This window comes from Prunus mume, linkage group LG7 (genome assembly GCF_029339155.1).
Source record: "Prunus mume cultivar Tortuosa linkage group LG7, ASM2933915v1, whole genome shotgun sequence".
NCBI classification, from domain to species: domain Eukaryota; kingdom Viridiplantae; phylum Streptophyta; class Magnoliopsida; order Rosales; family Rosaceae; genus Prunus; species Prunus mume.
In genome coordinates this window covers 19,915,297-19,930,796 of record NC_142704.1, presented here as the reverse complement: position 1 = coordinate 19,930,796, position 15,500 = coordinate 19,915,297, and the positions used below count along the sequence as shown (strand labels likewise).

General features: G+C 38.5%; 3 protein-coding genes across 5 annotated transcripts; 1 reads left to right on the top strand and 2 right to left on the bottom strand.

The window, feature by feature from the left end:
* Window positions 1-1,746: 1,746 nt before the first annotated feature.
* ACS10 (ACC synthase 10) lies at window positions 1,747-4,665 on the top strand. Its single transcript, XM_008240460.3, has 4 exons — window positions 1,747-2,481; window positions 2,627-2,755; window positions 3,540-3,700; window positions 3,788-4,665. The coding sequence occupies exons 1-4, from the start codon at window positions 2,005-2,007 to the stop codon at window positions 4,641-4,643; spliced, it is 1,623 nt and encodes a 540-aa protein (XP_008238682.2). The 5' UTR covers window positions 1,747-2,004; the 3' UTR covers window positions 4,644-4,665.
* Window positions 4,666-5,142: 477 nt separating this feature from the next.
* Window positions 5,143-9,124, bottom strand: LOC103337295 (putative LRR receptor-like serine/threonine-protein kinase At1g12460). Of its 3 annotated transcripts, none has more exons than XM_089041396.1 (3): window positions 8,678-9,124; window positions 7,029-8,383; window positions 5,143-6,935 (listed from the first exon to the last, which is right to left on the bottom strand). In XM_089041396.1, exons 2-3 carry the CDS (start codon window positions 8,195-8,197, stop codon window positions 5,450-5,452), a joined length of 2,655 nt encoding a protein of 884 aa, XP_088897522.1. In that variant the 5' UTR covers window positions 8,198-8,383; window positions 8,678-9,124; the 3' UTR covers window positions 5,143-5,449. The 3 variants fall into 3 exon arrangements, with proteins under 3 accessions (XP_088897522.1, XP_088897523.1, XP_008238681.2); XM_089041397.1 differs by having other exon boundaries at window positions 7,029-8,112; window positions 8,234-9,118; XM_008240459.3 differs by having other exon boundaries at window positions 7,029-9,124.
* Window positions 9,125-11,696: 2,572 nt separating this feature from the next.
* LOC103337294 (uncharacterized) lies at window positions 11,697-15,073 on the bottom strand. The gene is made up of 4 exons (XM_008240458.2): window positions 14,560-15,073; window positions 13,542-13,778; window positions 13,180-13,397; window positions 11,697-12,277 (listed from the first exon to the last, which is right to left on the bottom strand). The coding sequence occupies exons 1-4, from the start codon at window positions 14,830-14,832 to the stop codon at window positions 12,097-12,099; spliced, it is 909 nt and encodes a 302-aa protein (XP_008238680.2). The 5' UTR covers window positions 14,833-15,073; the 3' UTR covers window positions 11,697-12,096.
* Window positions 15,074-15,500: the final 427 nt, after the last annotated feature.

Here is a 15,500-nt window from a genome sequence, read left to right as displayed (position 1 = left end):
AGTAAATATATACCCAGGAATAATGTAATCAACCTTGTGCAGATAACCATCTATCTAGTAGTTCAACCAAATTGGGTTGCTTGCAATACTTGCCTGCGTTGTCTCCAACTCCCAGTTTTACACTCAAAGCTTGATGTATTATATAATTAAATATATGTTCCTCTTGTTCCTTCTCTTTTTATTTTAAAGAAAGTACTGTATATATATATATATATATATATATATAAACTACTCTATATCATAAGAAGGGAGAGTTAAACTCGGGTGTAATAAATCCGATACAATGTCTTAACAAATTGGCATAACCGAAAGCTCACAAGTCCGAGAAAAACAAAGCTTGTTGACAATTCATAGATAAGAGGAGATTTGTAGCCATGCATGTAGACGTACTAGGAGAATAGAAAACAAGGAGAGGTTCATTTTCATTTTGTGGTGATAATCCCAGACTTCAATTTTGGTTGCTTAACTTGTGGTTTGTGGTGGCCATGACAAGGGACAAAACCGAAGGCTTGTTTCTAGTGCCAACGAAGGGAAGGACTTTGGTACCATATATCAATTATTTAGTCTGTAGATTCCAACCCTTTGCTTGTATGCAGATTCCTACCCCCATTGGGATTTCAAATCATGGGAGAACCGTACAAGTCAGTCAGATATAAACAATGTTTTGTTGTCTCCAAATATACTGTATAATATTTGAATATATTATTAAATTAGTGTGGCCGAAATTACTACAAAACCCAAAGTTAATTCTGTACTTTGAAATCAATGGTATGGTAAATTTGGCATGGAATTGACAATTATAATATTAGGGATGACCTAATTGGTGTGTGTGTCCATTTGACCGAATTGGTCAGCACAAGAAAGAAATGGGGAATTCAACTTTTAACCGAATCGGTGTGTGTCCATTTCACCACTTGTTTTAAAAAAAATTACTTCCATGTAAGAAGATGCTTAAATAGACAATTAGTCCGTGACTAGAGTATCTCAGATTCAGATATATTCTTTCTTTGCTATGTTCATATCACTTGGTTTTAGACTTTAGTTGTCACTTGAGACTTGAGGTTTTACAATCAGATTTGATAATGCGAAAATTTCCAAGTAGGATCTAGAATGCACATTCACTTATTACAAAGACAATAATGTAGCCTTATTGTTAAAAATATGTTTATATTCTCTTTCTTTCCAATCACTCTACAGTGTAGTTTAATGATGGAAATTATTTATCATTTAGATACTTTATCTGTGGTCATTCCTACAAATTATTTGATCATTGAACAAATACGTTTCATTTGATAAAATAAAATGATTATGATAATAATTAAGTGGTTTAATGTTGTCCGATTTGATCCCATACTCAAACAATTTAGTTCAGCCTATCCAAATACGGCTTAAACAAGAATAAGGATTTAGTTACGTTTCAAGAAGCAAGCGAAGTAAATATAACTTGTATAGCACTAAAATAGTGGGTGTTTGAACATCATAATTCGAACTCTTAAATTCTCACAAGCACAAAAACACTCAAATATATGTGATACATATGATATTGAATGCACTCAATATGTGTAGTTTGCGAGTGATTAGACACAATATCTGATCATCGAACATGGTTTTCTTTTTTCATTCAAAAAATAAAATGAAGGAAATAAATAGAAAAAAAAAAAAAAAAAAAAGCAAGTAACTAGTTTTGAAGGGCTATACGAGTAAACTCCCTCAGTAAAATCCCACCCAAAAATCCCAACGACTAGATCCAATCTTCGCCTCAAACAAAGGAACGGAGCATTAACATTACATAACAAACAAAATAATTTTTCTAAAATCTCCCAAAGCCCAAATATTTCGCCACTCAACGCCCACACTGTCACCCACACATACACACACGCCCTTTTGGCCTTTGCTGCCCTCTTTGCTGTCTTCCTCCATTTCTTCTCCTTCTTCTTCTTCAAGCTTTGTACTCTCCGACGACCCGAAAACCCACAATTCTAACCCCGCCCACATGTCTCTAGAATGACCCGAACCCGGCTCCTCTCCTCCGAACCCGACCCAGACACCAACCGCTCCAAACCCACCGGCGGCGGGGGAGTCACCACCGCCATGAGAGTTATTGTCCCTCTACAGGGCGTGGTTCAAGGCAGAGGAGGCCTCGTTTTGGGCTCCGTCATCCCATGCGCACTCTTCTATTTCCTCCAGCTATACTTGAAACGACACCGCTCGAACCCGAACCCGCCCACGCCTCCGCCTTCTCCCGACTCCGAGCCGGCTGGGCAGTTGGTGGAACTACCCGTTCTGCCACGGTCCCTGTCTCGGACCCTCCTCTCCCCAAGATGTCCCGGAGGACCCGTTTACGTTTCGGCTCGGGCCAATTCGGTTTTGAAAGGTGGCCAGTCGCCGTACGAGGTTGGGTTGAGGAAGGTATCGGAGGATCCGTATGACGAGTTGGGCAATCCGGATGGGGTCATTCAGCTGGGTTTGGATGAAAATAAGGTGGGTCCAGACTCGAGGTAGCTTTGGCTTGTGTTGCTTCAAGTCTTTTGCTTTAGCATTTTTCATCTTTTCAAATTTTAAATTTGAAAAAAAAAAAAAACCGAATATTGGTGTAATGGGTTTTGTTGAATTTTGGTGTGTGTAGCTATCGTTGGACTTGGTTCGAGATTGGCTTGTGGAGAATGCAGAGGACGCAATTTTTAGTGGCGGGGAGCTGGGCATAAGTGGGATTGCTTGTTACCAGCCTTTTGATGGCTTGATGGAGTTGAAAGTGGTATATTTCATATTTTCTCTGACATCATTATATGTTTGTGTGTGTAAAAGAATACAAATGCGAATCCATATCGAAAGTTATGTATTTTCATGCAAATGTTTTAATTGCATATTGCTGAGTGCTTAAAAAGAAATCGACTTTTGTCTTTGGCTTTCTGTTTGAATAACTCTTGATTTGATGATTGAAAATGGTTGAGGTTTTGGTGGAATATGCTTCTAACTTACAAAATTTACGTCCAGCACAAGTTGCAATTCACAAATTTTGTGGTTTATCGAAATGGGGAAGTCTCTTGACTGAATAACACTTGATTTTTGGGTGACTGACAATGGTTAAATTCTTGGTGGAATATGTACCTTACTTTCAAAATTTATGTTCAACTTTAGGTGGTATTCAATTTTTGGCTGTATCAATGTGGCAAAGTCTCTTGACACAACTGCTGTTAAGGGGCTTTTTGGAGTAGTTCAATGTTTATCTGAATTATTTGTAACTTGATGGTTGATTATTTGCACCTTTAACTAGATCAATTTCGACTGGTATTTTTTCCTTTTTATTACCTCTCTAGAGGAATTATAGGTTGCTGGTCAGACATTAATCTGTTATGCAATGTGCAGGTTTGTTTTTGTGATGTATATGCATTTACTTTTATACTTAAAAGATGTTGCAATTGAGATCCAATATAGAATTTATTCCCATGAACGGTGTTTCTGATGTCTTCTTTGTTGAAGATAATCTCTTTGTATTGCATTGAGATTTTATGCCCTCTCTAATATTTCTAGTCCTACAGGCTGTCGCAGGATTCATGTCTCAAGTCATGAAAAATTCAGTTTCCTTTAACCCCTCACAAATAGTATTGACAGCTGGTGCGACCGCTGCCATTGAGATACTAAGCTTCTGCCTAGCAGACAGTGGAAATGCATTTCTTGTTCCTGCACCATATTACCCTGGGTAATAACTATTATCTAATCTCAACATTTCTGAAGAGTTTCCGTAGGTAAGCTAAATATTTTCTGACTTTCCGAACATGACTTGCAGTTTGGACAAAGATGTAAAGTGGCGAACTGGAGTCGAAATAATAACTGTTCCATGCCGTAGTGCTGAAAAATTCAATTTGAGTGTAACTGCTCTTGACCGTGCATTCAACCAGGCAAAGAAACGCGGTTTAAAAGTTCGAGGGATTATAATTTCAAATCCTTCAAATCCTGTTGGCACTTTGTTTAGTCGTGAATCACTTTACAACCTCCTAGACTTTGCCCGAGAGAAGAACATACATATAATCTCGAATGAGCTGTTTGCTGGATCCACACATGGAAGTGAAGAGTTTGTAAGCATGGCAGAAATCGTTGAATTGGAGGACCTTGACCAGAACAGAGTACATATAGTGTATGGTCTATCTAAAGACCTCTCTCTTCCAGGTTTTAGGGCGGGTGTTATCTACTCCTTTAACAAGAATGTGCTGGCTGCTGCTAAAAGGTTAACAAGGTTCTCGTCCATTTCCGCTCCATCCCAACAGTTGCTCATCTCTATGCTTTCAGACACCAAATTTGTCCAAAAGTTTATTGATGCCAATAGAGAGAGACTTCGAGGAATGCACCTTAAATTTCTGACAGGGTTGAAGCAATTGGGCATTGAGTGTACAAAGAGCAATGGGGGTTTCAGCTGTTGGGCTGACATGAGTGGGTTAATCCGCTCTTACAATGAGAAAGGGGAGCTTGAGCTCTGGGATAGGTTGTTGAATGTAGCTAAGGTAAATGTAACTCCCGGATCTTCATGTCATTGTATTGAACCCGGATGGTTCCGGTTTTGTCTTTCGACATTGACGGAAAAAGATATTCCTGTTGTTATGGATCGAATTCGGAAAATTTCCGAAAACTGTAAATTACAAAGTTGAAATATTGTTCATTCGTTCTCCAGGTTCAGGTTGCATACAATTTTTTAAGGAATAGCTCTTGCTGTAGCTTCAAAGCCACTTTTGTCTCTGGTCAAAGCAGAACTTCCCCCTGAATCCAGGAACTAAAAGTGCAATCAAATTTCCAATTGACCCAGTCCAATATAATATATCTTAAAATTTTGAAGCTACTTGTGCCAGGGTTCACGTGACAAGATCTGGAAGTCATTTGATTTTGGATCTGGCAGTGTAAGACAACTCATGCTTCCTACACAATTTTTCCCTGTACATTTGCCCATAGCTCATGGCTGCATATAGGGATAAATTTGTAATTAAAACATTCATTCAAAGGGGATGAGATGAGGGGTGGCAGTAAAAGCAATCAAACCAAAAGGAAGACATTTGGTTATTGTTTCCTGTAGTTTATTCTCATTATTAAGGGGGGCCCTGAAGACTGGGTCTACCTTTGAAGAAACGAAAAACAGAATAGGTCTATGTTTGCACATGAAGCCAGAACAAAGTATTACTACGCTTCTCACAAGCAATTGTCTTATTGATGACATACAGTAAATGAATGTTTTTTATTTGCAAGATTGAAAAATGCAAAAAAACAATTGATTTTGGTAAAACCCCAAATGAATACAACGAATTTTTATCTTTTTTTCCTATATGTAAAACCTTCTAGTCTCCCCACCTAATCCAGGCTTCATCTCAGGTAAACTACTATCTTGTGACCTCTGCTCTGGCGAAGATGCATCATTGATCTGATGCTGAGGTAAACACATAATTCATGAATTTCATATTGATAACTATGACTCCAATCCATTTCTGATGGATTCAAGAACCTGAATAACCTCAGCCATGCTTGGTCTTTTTGAGGGGAGCTCAGATGTACAAATCAACCCCAATTTCATAACCTGAATCAGTTCATTCTCTACCAAATCCCTTAAGCTTCTGTCCAAGCAATCTGAAGCAAAGCCACTCTCCAGTAACTCCCTAACATATTCACACAAAACCACCACCTCGTTTGCGGTTGGTCTCTCTACTGGTTTCCTCCCTGTGACCAATTCCAAAAGAATTACTCCAAAGCTATACACATCACATTTCTCACTTAGTCTCAGACTTTGAGCCAACTCTGGTGCAACATACCCTACAGCAGTGTGGAATTTGGTTAAACCATGATTATCCAAAATGGGAAGCAGTTTATTCAACCCATAATCAGACAACTTTGCCTCATATTTCTCATCCAAGAGTATGTTAGTGGATTTAATGTTGAGATGGAGAATAGGAGGTCTACAGTCATGGTGAAGGTAGGCAAGAGCTTTCGCCGTTCCCACAGCAATCTTAAATCTCCTAGACCAATGCAGTTCACTATTGCCTCTGCTAGTGCTTGGGCCTGGATAATGAAGACCGTGTAGATTGTCATACAAATTCCCATTTGGGACAAATTCAGATAGCATCAACTTCATTGTTGAGGACCAGTAGTAACCTTGAAATGCTACTAAATTGGGATGCTGAATGTTGCCCAGTCGTCCAATTTCGTGCTCGAATTCATCTTGGTTTCTGATCCTTCCCAGAGTTTCAAGCTTCTTAACTGCAATTGAGATGCCACCTTCAAAAGTAGTTTTGTACACTACACCAATTGATCCAACACCTATAATACATTCTTTGCCAAGCAAAGCTCTTGTGCCAGACTCCCAGTCTTCGTACCTTGAGGGCAAACTTTTGCTGAAGAGAACCAGCTTCCCGATTATAACATTTGAATCAGTTGAACCAAGTGGCGTGCTCTCAACGACCATTGTCACATCAGCTTTCTTTTTTCTGCGGGCTCTGATGTTCATAATTGATACCAGACATACTCCACTAAGAATCACTGCAGCGGCAACAATTGCAATTATGGCAGGCACACGAAGAGCCTTGGGTTTTTTTGAAGTGGGAGTTAGAGTACCATTGCCATTTGCTGAGCAAGGCTTATCCAAAGGGGCACCACAGAGGAAGGGGTTGTCAATAAATGCATAAGAGCCATAACCTTGAATAGCTGTAGGAATGGTGCCTGAGAGTTTATTGGAGGAGAGATTAAAATAGGTCAACTTTGTTAGGTTTCCAAGGGAAGAAGGAATTAGCCCAGAGAGTGAATTTTGTGACAGATCCAGATATTGTAATTTGGACAGGTTTCCTAGGTCTGGTGGGATGCTTCCGTTGAGCTGGTTTTTATGTAGGTCAAGGATTTCAAGGTAAGTCATGTTGTAAAGATTTTGTGGTATTTCTCCCTCCAAAGCATTACCAGAAACATCCCTGCAGCAACAATAACATAAAATATTTCTAAGTTAGATTGAAAGCAGTCTTGATGTAAATTTAAACAAATGTCGTTATAGTATTTGGACTCACAGCTCACGAAGAAACATGCAATTGCTTATATCATCAGGTATGTCACCAACAAGGCTGAGATTGTGCAAATCCAAGACCTGAAGTAGCTGAATGCTTGCAAGATTCTTTGGAATCGTTCCACTTATTGAATTATTGCACAACTGAATCACCAAAAGCCTATCCAGATTCCCAAGAACTTCTGGTATGCTCCCACTCAGCCTATTGTACCCCAACTCCAGAACCTTGAGACTTCTACAATTTGTAATGCTCAGAGGAAGCTCTCCCTCTAACTCATTCCATGAAGCATCAAAATACTCCATTCTCTCACTACAAGTTGCAATCTCAGGAATCTTCCCATTGAATACATTATGTGATACATTGAAATAAGTAAGATTGCTTGATCCAAGAACCCCAAATGGTGCTGAACCTTTAAACAAGTTGCTACCAAGATCCAATAGTTTCAAGCTCTGGCACGTTGAAAGCTGCTGCACAACATCACCCGATAAGGCATTGCTTCTCAGTGACAAATAATCTAACCTAGGAATATCGCAAATTTGCAAAGGAATGCCACCACTGAGATTGTTGAAGGAGAAATCAAACCCTTCAAGATTAAGGCAATTAGCCAATGACTCCGGAATTGAACCCAAAAGAATGTTATGAGACAAAGAAACGAACTTGGTTTTGTAACAGTGCTTAAACAGAGCAGATGGAATCTCCCCGGTAAAACCATTCCTTGACAAATCCAGAAGCCTAATGCTAGGCAAGTCACCTATAAATTCTGGAATCGAGCCAGATAGCGCATTTGAGCTAAAATTGATCTTCCACAATGTTTGAATATCAGCATACTCATTTGGTATATTTGCCATAAATCTGTTCCCAAACAATGTCAAAACCCTCAGATATTTCAACCCGGACAAAGCCGGAGACAATACTCCACCTAAGCTACTGTTCCACAGAACTATCTTATCTACAAACCCAGCAGAATTACAGAACACACCATGATAATCTTCACAAGGATTCCCACTAAGAACCCATGAAGCTAACTTATTGTGCGGATCATTTGTTATGTTTCCTTTAAATTGAAGCAGAATCTCTTTCTCAGTTACTGAGGAAACCACAATGATTGCCAAAAAGAAAGGAACAAAGCATAAAAGAGCATGAGAAAGACGAAAAGTATGAAGCTTTCTCATGCTAAACACAGTTAATGTGAGGTAAAAGGGGTCTACCCGTTTGGCATTATGGTAATTGGATCTGATGGAGATAAGATCCGAGTTCTGCTGCTACTTTGCTTTGAGTGTTGCACTTATTTTCGAGTATGAGAAATGCCCCATCACGATCATGACCAAATAGCAACATTTTTCACCTTCTGGGTCTCACTGGAATTGCAGAAATCTCTGAGAATTAGACCACATTTGTACAAAAACAAAGAAAATACTAGTTTTAGAATCTCTGCTGGTTTTTCACTTCTGGGTTTGTCTCAGTCAAGGTTCAGGATTCAGGAACAATAAAAGATCCAAGATTTATGAACTGTTTTGTCTTCTGGGTTGAAGCAAAGCATCAAAATTTGAGCTTGGCTTGAAGGGAAGGAAGAGAGAACAGAGAAGCAATGGAAGGCAGGCAGTTATGGGCTTAATTGTAAAAGGAAAATAAAAATGGAGGAAAATAGTGACCTCTGCCTTCGCTTGGTTGGAAAGGAAGCAGGTGAGAGAGTGGGAGCCAAAATTAATGTAACTGCTTATAATACTCTGTAAATTCAGCAGTTCGCCTCCACTTAACAGAAGCTGAACCACGTGCATGCCCTCTCTCTCTCTCTCTCTCTCTCTCTCTCTCTCTCTCTCTCTAATCTGTATGTTCTATGTAGTATCTAAATACAATGATAATGTTGAATTAACAAAAAGAGAGAGAGAGAGAGGGAGAGTTCAGACCCAAAAAAAACAAAGACCAATGTGTCTTTATTTGTTCTCTCTCAGAACCAAGTTGGGCCTCTCTCTCTTTCACAGCATTCATTCTTCCCCACCAACCATGCCACCACTTCCCATCACCACCATAATTGCTATGCAAGAAAATTAAAGAAAAAGAAGAAAAAAAGAAAGTGAGCAAGAAAGAAGAAGAAGAGGGTCTTTCTAATTTTTGTCTGTACTATTTGCTGACAAGTGAACAAACTCTCTCTCTCTTTCTCTGCTTTTGCATTGAGCCGTTTCAATTGAAAGACTTTGAGAAGACATTTGTTCCCTTATTAACTAATATCATTAAATAATTAATCATCTAATCCCTATTTTAATTGTTCTCTCTATAATAATACGTATCCGATCATTAAAATACAAAACAAAAAGAAGAAGAAGAAGAAAAAGTCGTCTTTAACGTTGCATTTGTATACTATATTTTCCAGCTGGAAATGACAAATCATCTGCATTAACTATGATGTCAAGTTCTTAGATCATGCCACGTGGCCAACTGGGTCTCTTTCATTTTTTTTTTCTTTTCTTTCTTCTTCTTTTTTCTCAATGTGAGTTTTGCATCACTTCTTCCATTCAAATCTTGTCTTTGTGCATTTGACTAGCAAAGATAGGAAGAATCTTCCAAGTGAACTTAGCAGACCCCAACCCAAATTTTGCTTTTAAAAGAAAATTGAAGAAAAAGAAAAAAATTTTAATTCGCCGAACTGCAACACGTCGGCAATTTCGTTGGTGGTCCAAAATTCACAGAAAAAGACCTATCACAGTTTTATAAATTTTGTAATATCTATTCTTTTTGCCCCAATTTAATTCCCTCCTCTCTATCTACGTCGAAGGATACTTCACAAAGAAGAACATGGAAAAGGGAAAATAAATATTTATAAAAAAAAGGGAAAAAAGAAGTGTGGTTCAGATCCGATTGGATCTGATCCGTTCAGATTCCACAGATCCAGCCGATTTGGTCTGGTCCTATCCGACCCAACCCCGGAACTTAGAACGGTCGGCATGCTTTGGACGTTAGAACGGGGAGTCGTGCCCATTCTCTCTCCGGGCACGAGCAGGAACATCAAAATTTAAGACCGAATACATGTACATGACGGAACGACATATTAAAAAATACGTGATCTGATTTGATAGGCTGCCCGCAAATGATAGAATATTGGGTTGGTTGATTGGTCAGGCCCAAGCACTGCACTGCACTGCACAGGATGGTTTGGTAGATGTAAAATGTGGAATTCATTCTTCACCTTGTGTCTCTCTGCAGAAATTGTTTGCCCATATACATTTGTTGTGGCCTTGGATCCGAATCTTCTTTTTATTCTGAGCAAAACACAATATGTTACATGCAAATGGTTCATTTCAAGGCGAAATATTTAAATCTTTAGCATAGCACCTTCACTATGCCTGCTTTGGTGTGAAAGTGAGTGTGAGAATCAAAAAGCCTACGAGTGTTCATTCACCTTGGGTTTATTGGGCTCATGGACTTTGTTTTTAATCTAGTATTTCTTAGTTTAGCCCAGTGCATCAAATGTTCGGTTAGACTTTTAGCTAACCTAATTAAATAGACTTAATTAAGTTTAATACTTTTGAACCCAAATCAATTAATTTTTAATTGACTTGCAGGTCAGTGGTCTTAAGTTCAAACTCAAATGGTATCTTGGTAGTGTGTGCCTGAGAAACCCACTTCCCCACTTTGTAGATTAGGCTATTGTATACGGACGTATGATCCCCCGCGACAATTTTAATGTCAAAACAATAATTTATCGGGTGAGTTTAGTCAATTTTGTAAGGATTTCGAGTGTTTATCAGATTGTGTCAAAACAATAATGTGCATGATGATGCGCATCCCATGATAAAGTAAAAAAAGCATGAAAGTGCTGAAAAATGGAAGTTAATGACAAGTAATGCTTGACACACTTGAGAATATTACTAAAGAAATCGTACATTGCAATCATTAACAATTCACACAACTCATATAATATCAAGAATCTCTTACCCCCTTTTTTTTTTTTTTTTTGGGGTTTTGTTGGGTACATTTTAGATTTCAGTAATCCCACATTTGCTTTTGGTACGTCAATTAATATATAAAGTGGTTTATAGATTGTTGGTAGAGAAAATAATTAAATGAAAAAGCATACTTTTCTTGGGACCAAGAATCAGAATCTCTAACAAGTTTATGCTCAATGTTTATTTTAATAGTAACAAATTAAGTTATGATTTATCGATTTTTAGTCAACAAAGCATGATTAGCCACAAAGATAAACCTTGCCAGAATAAAGTTGGCAATAATCTGTTCAACAACGTTGAAGTCGGAAAACCAAGGAAGCTTTAGATCTTGTGAGGTCAACAGCACAACCATAGAGATGTCCATTGATTAGAGCATCAATTACTCAAGGTCATCTGCCATATGTATTGTAATTTGCAAGTTGTAAATTTCGGGGTGGGGTGGGGGTGTGGTTCGAACTTCATTAACTACATGGCTCCTTCATTCTTGTTTTTTTTATGTAATATAAATGATAGTCTAAACTATTCATCGACCTCTATGTGAGAGAGAGAGAGAGAGAGAGAGAAGAGAGAAGGGGTGGGGTTGTGGTTCGAACGTCATTAACTACATGGCTCCTTCATTGAAATGAACCATTCTTCCTTCTTGCCCATAACAGTTTGACTCGTGCGAAAATAACTCATTAAGAACAGCGAGAGGGAAAGTAAAATTGCAATACAGCTTACATGAATCTACATGACCAAAAACATCTACAATTAATATACTAATGAGTGGTTCTCTATATACAGTCAAGAATCTTGCAAGAGTCCAATTTGATCCTTCAAGCATCATTTCAATCATATACAAATGACAATTGAAAGAGAGAAAGTGAGAGAAAGAGAGAGAGAATGGAAACAAATTTAAGCTTGTTTTAAGGAACAAATGGTGGTATAGCAGTGTCAAGCATGTTGAATGTATGTCATGGCTTCTTCTCCTCCGTCTTCCACACAGTTCATATTGCATCAATTTTGAATACATTAACAATAACAGATGAAGTCATATGGTAAAAGAAACTTCACCCGCATGCAACCATGTCTTTGGCCTGTCTTGTGCGGCAGATGGTTTTCCTGCAACAAAAACAAGAACCAAAAGCTTATTGCAATAGTGGTTCATCATCCTTTTGTAATTCCTTGAGTTGCCTTTTAGCATACACCGTGAAGAAAATTGTGGTGGCCACAGTCAAAGAGAAGCCAACAACAGTGAAGATTATTTGTGGGGCAGAAAGACCATGGTGCTCATGTGAAGCATCTGCCAACGTCCGTATTAGGATCCCACTGCAACAAAAGCAAAAGAAACACTTAGCTGATAAGTTAAAGCACATTCGATTGTTTGAAAATCTAAACAGAGAGCAATGTCCATGAGAACAATACGGGAATATTGGTAAGAACGAAACAGATGTATTCTGTTTTGCACTTGAGAAAAGAAAAAAGTTTAAAATGAGAACTTCACAAAGTTATTGCCCACAAAACATTTCGTATATTGTTCCCTCCTTTCCTGTCCAAACTTTTGCTAACAAGTCACAACCAGCTCAATGCACAGACCAGAATGAAAGAATGAAATAGAAGAAGAGCTACCAGTTAAGGATAGTGGGGGAAAAAGAGAAATAGGCTTTGTGGTTCAAAAAGCCTGTGGTGTACTCAAAGCCAGCCACACTGCACTTATCGTGGCTACAATTACCAGGAATTGATAGAACTTGGCAACCATTACCAATATAATGATAAGGTGTGAAGACATGCCAGATGAAAACCAATTCAGGGCCAGTGCCAAATGAAAGCCAATTCAGGGCAGTACTAAAGAAGGTCAGGATAGCTGTGACTTCCAACCATCCAACCATGCGACACCTATATTGCTTAATTGTTCCCCACATTTTCATGAAACATGAGAAATGGAGATTCATCAATGCAACATAAGAGTTAACATTCTTCTGAAACAAGGAAATTACCAATTGTGAATGAGTTCTGGAAAAAGATTCAACACACTTCCAAGATCACCTTTAATAGACGAACATGAACAAAATATACATATTTTTCCAAACACTACTAAATAAGTTAGGATAAGCACAATCCAATATATATATCATAAGATGGTCTTAAAACAATGCCCGAGTTTTAACAATAGAGACATGAAAACACATATGAATCTATGAGTAAGAGAGAAGGCAGTGGATTTTACATACGTGTAGATGGCAACAAATGTTTCTGGCACCATTCCCACCAAGGAGCCCAAGAGATAAGGAACATACTTTACATTTGTTGCCACAGCACAGTAGTTATAAATAATGTAGGGGAATGGAGAAATCCTGATTAATGTTACAGCTCGAAACTGATTAAACCAGTTTCCTTCACCAGCTGATCTTAGAACGGACGCTCTCTTTGGGTATTTTTCTAACCATCCCTGCATAAGAATGGAGAAATGTTAAGTTAAATTAGATTAAGTGCCTTCGAACACAGAGAGAGAGAGAGAGAGAGAGAGAGAGAGAGAGAGAGAGCAATAACCCAAAAAAAGGAAGAAGCTAAGTTTAATACAGCGGTTACGCACTTGAATTTTATGATAGAAGAGAGAGCCAAGGAAAAATGGAAGAGATACACCCACAGTTGCTGCTGACATGATTAGAAGAAATCCATAGCCATAACCAAAAGTCATACCAGCCACCCACATAGAAGGTGATGATGGTAAAAGTAGGGTGGGAAATAATGCAACAGAAGCAAAGACAAGAACTGCAAGCACTGGAGTACTGAATGTCTTTGTCTCCCAGGTTATAATTGGAATAATCTCCTGTAGACGACTTCATCATTAGTTAGCTAGTAAAAGACTTTATATATGAGGAAGTACGTCACAATCTCTCAAAGTTGGAAACAAAGCTAGTTGGAACAGGAAAAGTAACCAGCAATCATTTATAATACCATTTAAGATAAGACTTAATAGCAGTACTGCATTCTTAATATCCTATGTTTCTTCATCAACGCAACAATTATTTTGGGCAGACACCATGCAATGAATTAACAGGGATACGAAATTATCTACTATCTAAAGTAATATAATTAAAACTCAGCTTAAACCTTCGAAAACAGACTAGGGGAAGCAGAACTTTGTTCTGAAGTGGGCTTCAACTTACTTTGTATGCCACATAAATGACTGCAGCCATAAATATTTCCAAAGTTCACCACAAGCTCCAAATTATAATCCAAAAAGTACTACATGAACCCAGTAGCCATTTCATCAAAACTCAAATTAGACGTGCCTTGTATGCAAGACAGAGCTATTCGTACAAAAAGGAAACGCGTTCCAGATAAAATTTTATAAAAGGAACTCAAACAATTAATCAAAAACCATTCCAGTAGCAGAACCACTAGACGTAGGTTGATTGCATATAGAACAAAAAATTCATGCATTCCAATATAAACTTTACACAGCCCTTTATAAACATGTACTAGACAATATGAAATCAAGAATATAAAAAAAATCAACCACAGTTTTAAATACATTGCCCTATGAAAGAATTGAACGAAACCCAAAACCCAAATACCAAAAACAGAAAAGAAAAAGCACTAATTACCTTCTCCATGAAGAAAGGTCCAACCCATTTGACAAAAACCCCAGCCAACAAACCCAAGCACATGACCAACAATACCAACCGAACCCAATACCACAGAGACGCTAACTTTTTCGGGGAAGAGGGCTCCACCGGCCCCTCAACCCCCTCCGCCGGTCCGCAATCGACATGATCACCCCTCAACTTCACATAGTCCCTTTTGTCATCTTCACCCCCAATTCTCAAAATCAGCTCCGGCACCACCTCTCCCCGATCCTCACTTTCGTCATAGGTCATTGAAAAACCCAAGAAATCTGGCCGCGCCAAACCCCAATTGGCCCCCTTTTCGGTTAGAAACTGTGAGAAATTGGGGGAATTTGGAGCCCTAGGAGAGAGAGTGTGCCGAATGTGAGGGGTTTCGTGATCAATCAGAGAGCCGCGGCCATGAAGACTGGTAGATGTGCAGAGGCGATCAATGGAATCACAAACACACGCAAACACAAAGACAAAAACTCACAGAGCCTATAAGAATTAAGAGCAAGTTATACCTTCACAACAAAGATGCTATATATTATATTACTAAATTTACGACGCTGCCACCTGCCAAAACGGTAACGTTTTGGTTGATTGTAACGCGTGGCGTAAGGAGAAGGAAGGAAGTAACATGTAGAGTAACGGTAAGATAGAATGTCGGCTTGCCGTTTCTTCACCGTCACGGTGGGTGTGGGGCTGAGTGGAGTTGAGTGACTCACTGAGCCGACTCGCTCAGTGTTGGTCCTTTGGATTTTTATGTTTATGTTTATTTTAACTCGGTATATTCCAAATTGGAAAATTTAGTATTTGATGTTTTGAATAATTATTGTTGATACAAGAGGATAATATTAATTAATATTATGATTTAATTTTAATCCAATAACGTCAAAACACAATTACGCGAGAGGAATAATTGACCAAATAACATAGGG

Coding starts and splice junctions, on each gene's coding strand:
- ACS10 (XM_008240460.3), top strand. CDS start 2,005: ATGACCCGAACCCGGCTCCTCTCCTCCGAACCCGACCCAGACACCAAC. Junction 2,482..2,626: donor TGGGTTTGGATGAAAATAAG/GTGGGTCCAGAC, acceptor TGGTGTGTGTAG/CTATCGTTGGACTTGGTTCG. Junction 3,701..3,787: donor CCTGCACCATATTACCCTGG/GTAATAACTATT, acceptor CATGACTTGCAG/TTTGGACAAAGATGTAAAGT.
- LOC103337295 (XM_008240459.3), bottom strand. CDS start 8,197: ATGAGAAAGCTTCATACTTTTCGTCTTTCTCATGCTCTTTTATGCTTT. Junction 6,936..7,028: donor TGCATGTTTCTTCGTGAGCT/GTGAGTCCAAAT, acceptor TTGTTGCTGCAG/GGATGTTTCTGGTAATGCTT.
- LOC103337294 (XM_008240458.2), bottom strand. CDS start 14,832: ATGACCTATGACGAAAGTGAGGATCGGGGAGAGGTGGTGCCGGAGCTG. Junction 13,779..14,559: donor GACCTTTCTTCATGGAGAAG/GTAATTAGTGCT, acceptor AGTCGTCTACAG/GAGATTATTCCAATTATAAC. Junction 12,278..13,179: donor ACATTTGTTGCCATCTACAC/GTATGTAAAATC, acceptor CTTTTGTTGCAG/TGGGATCCTAATACGGACGT.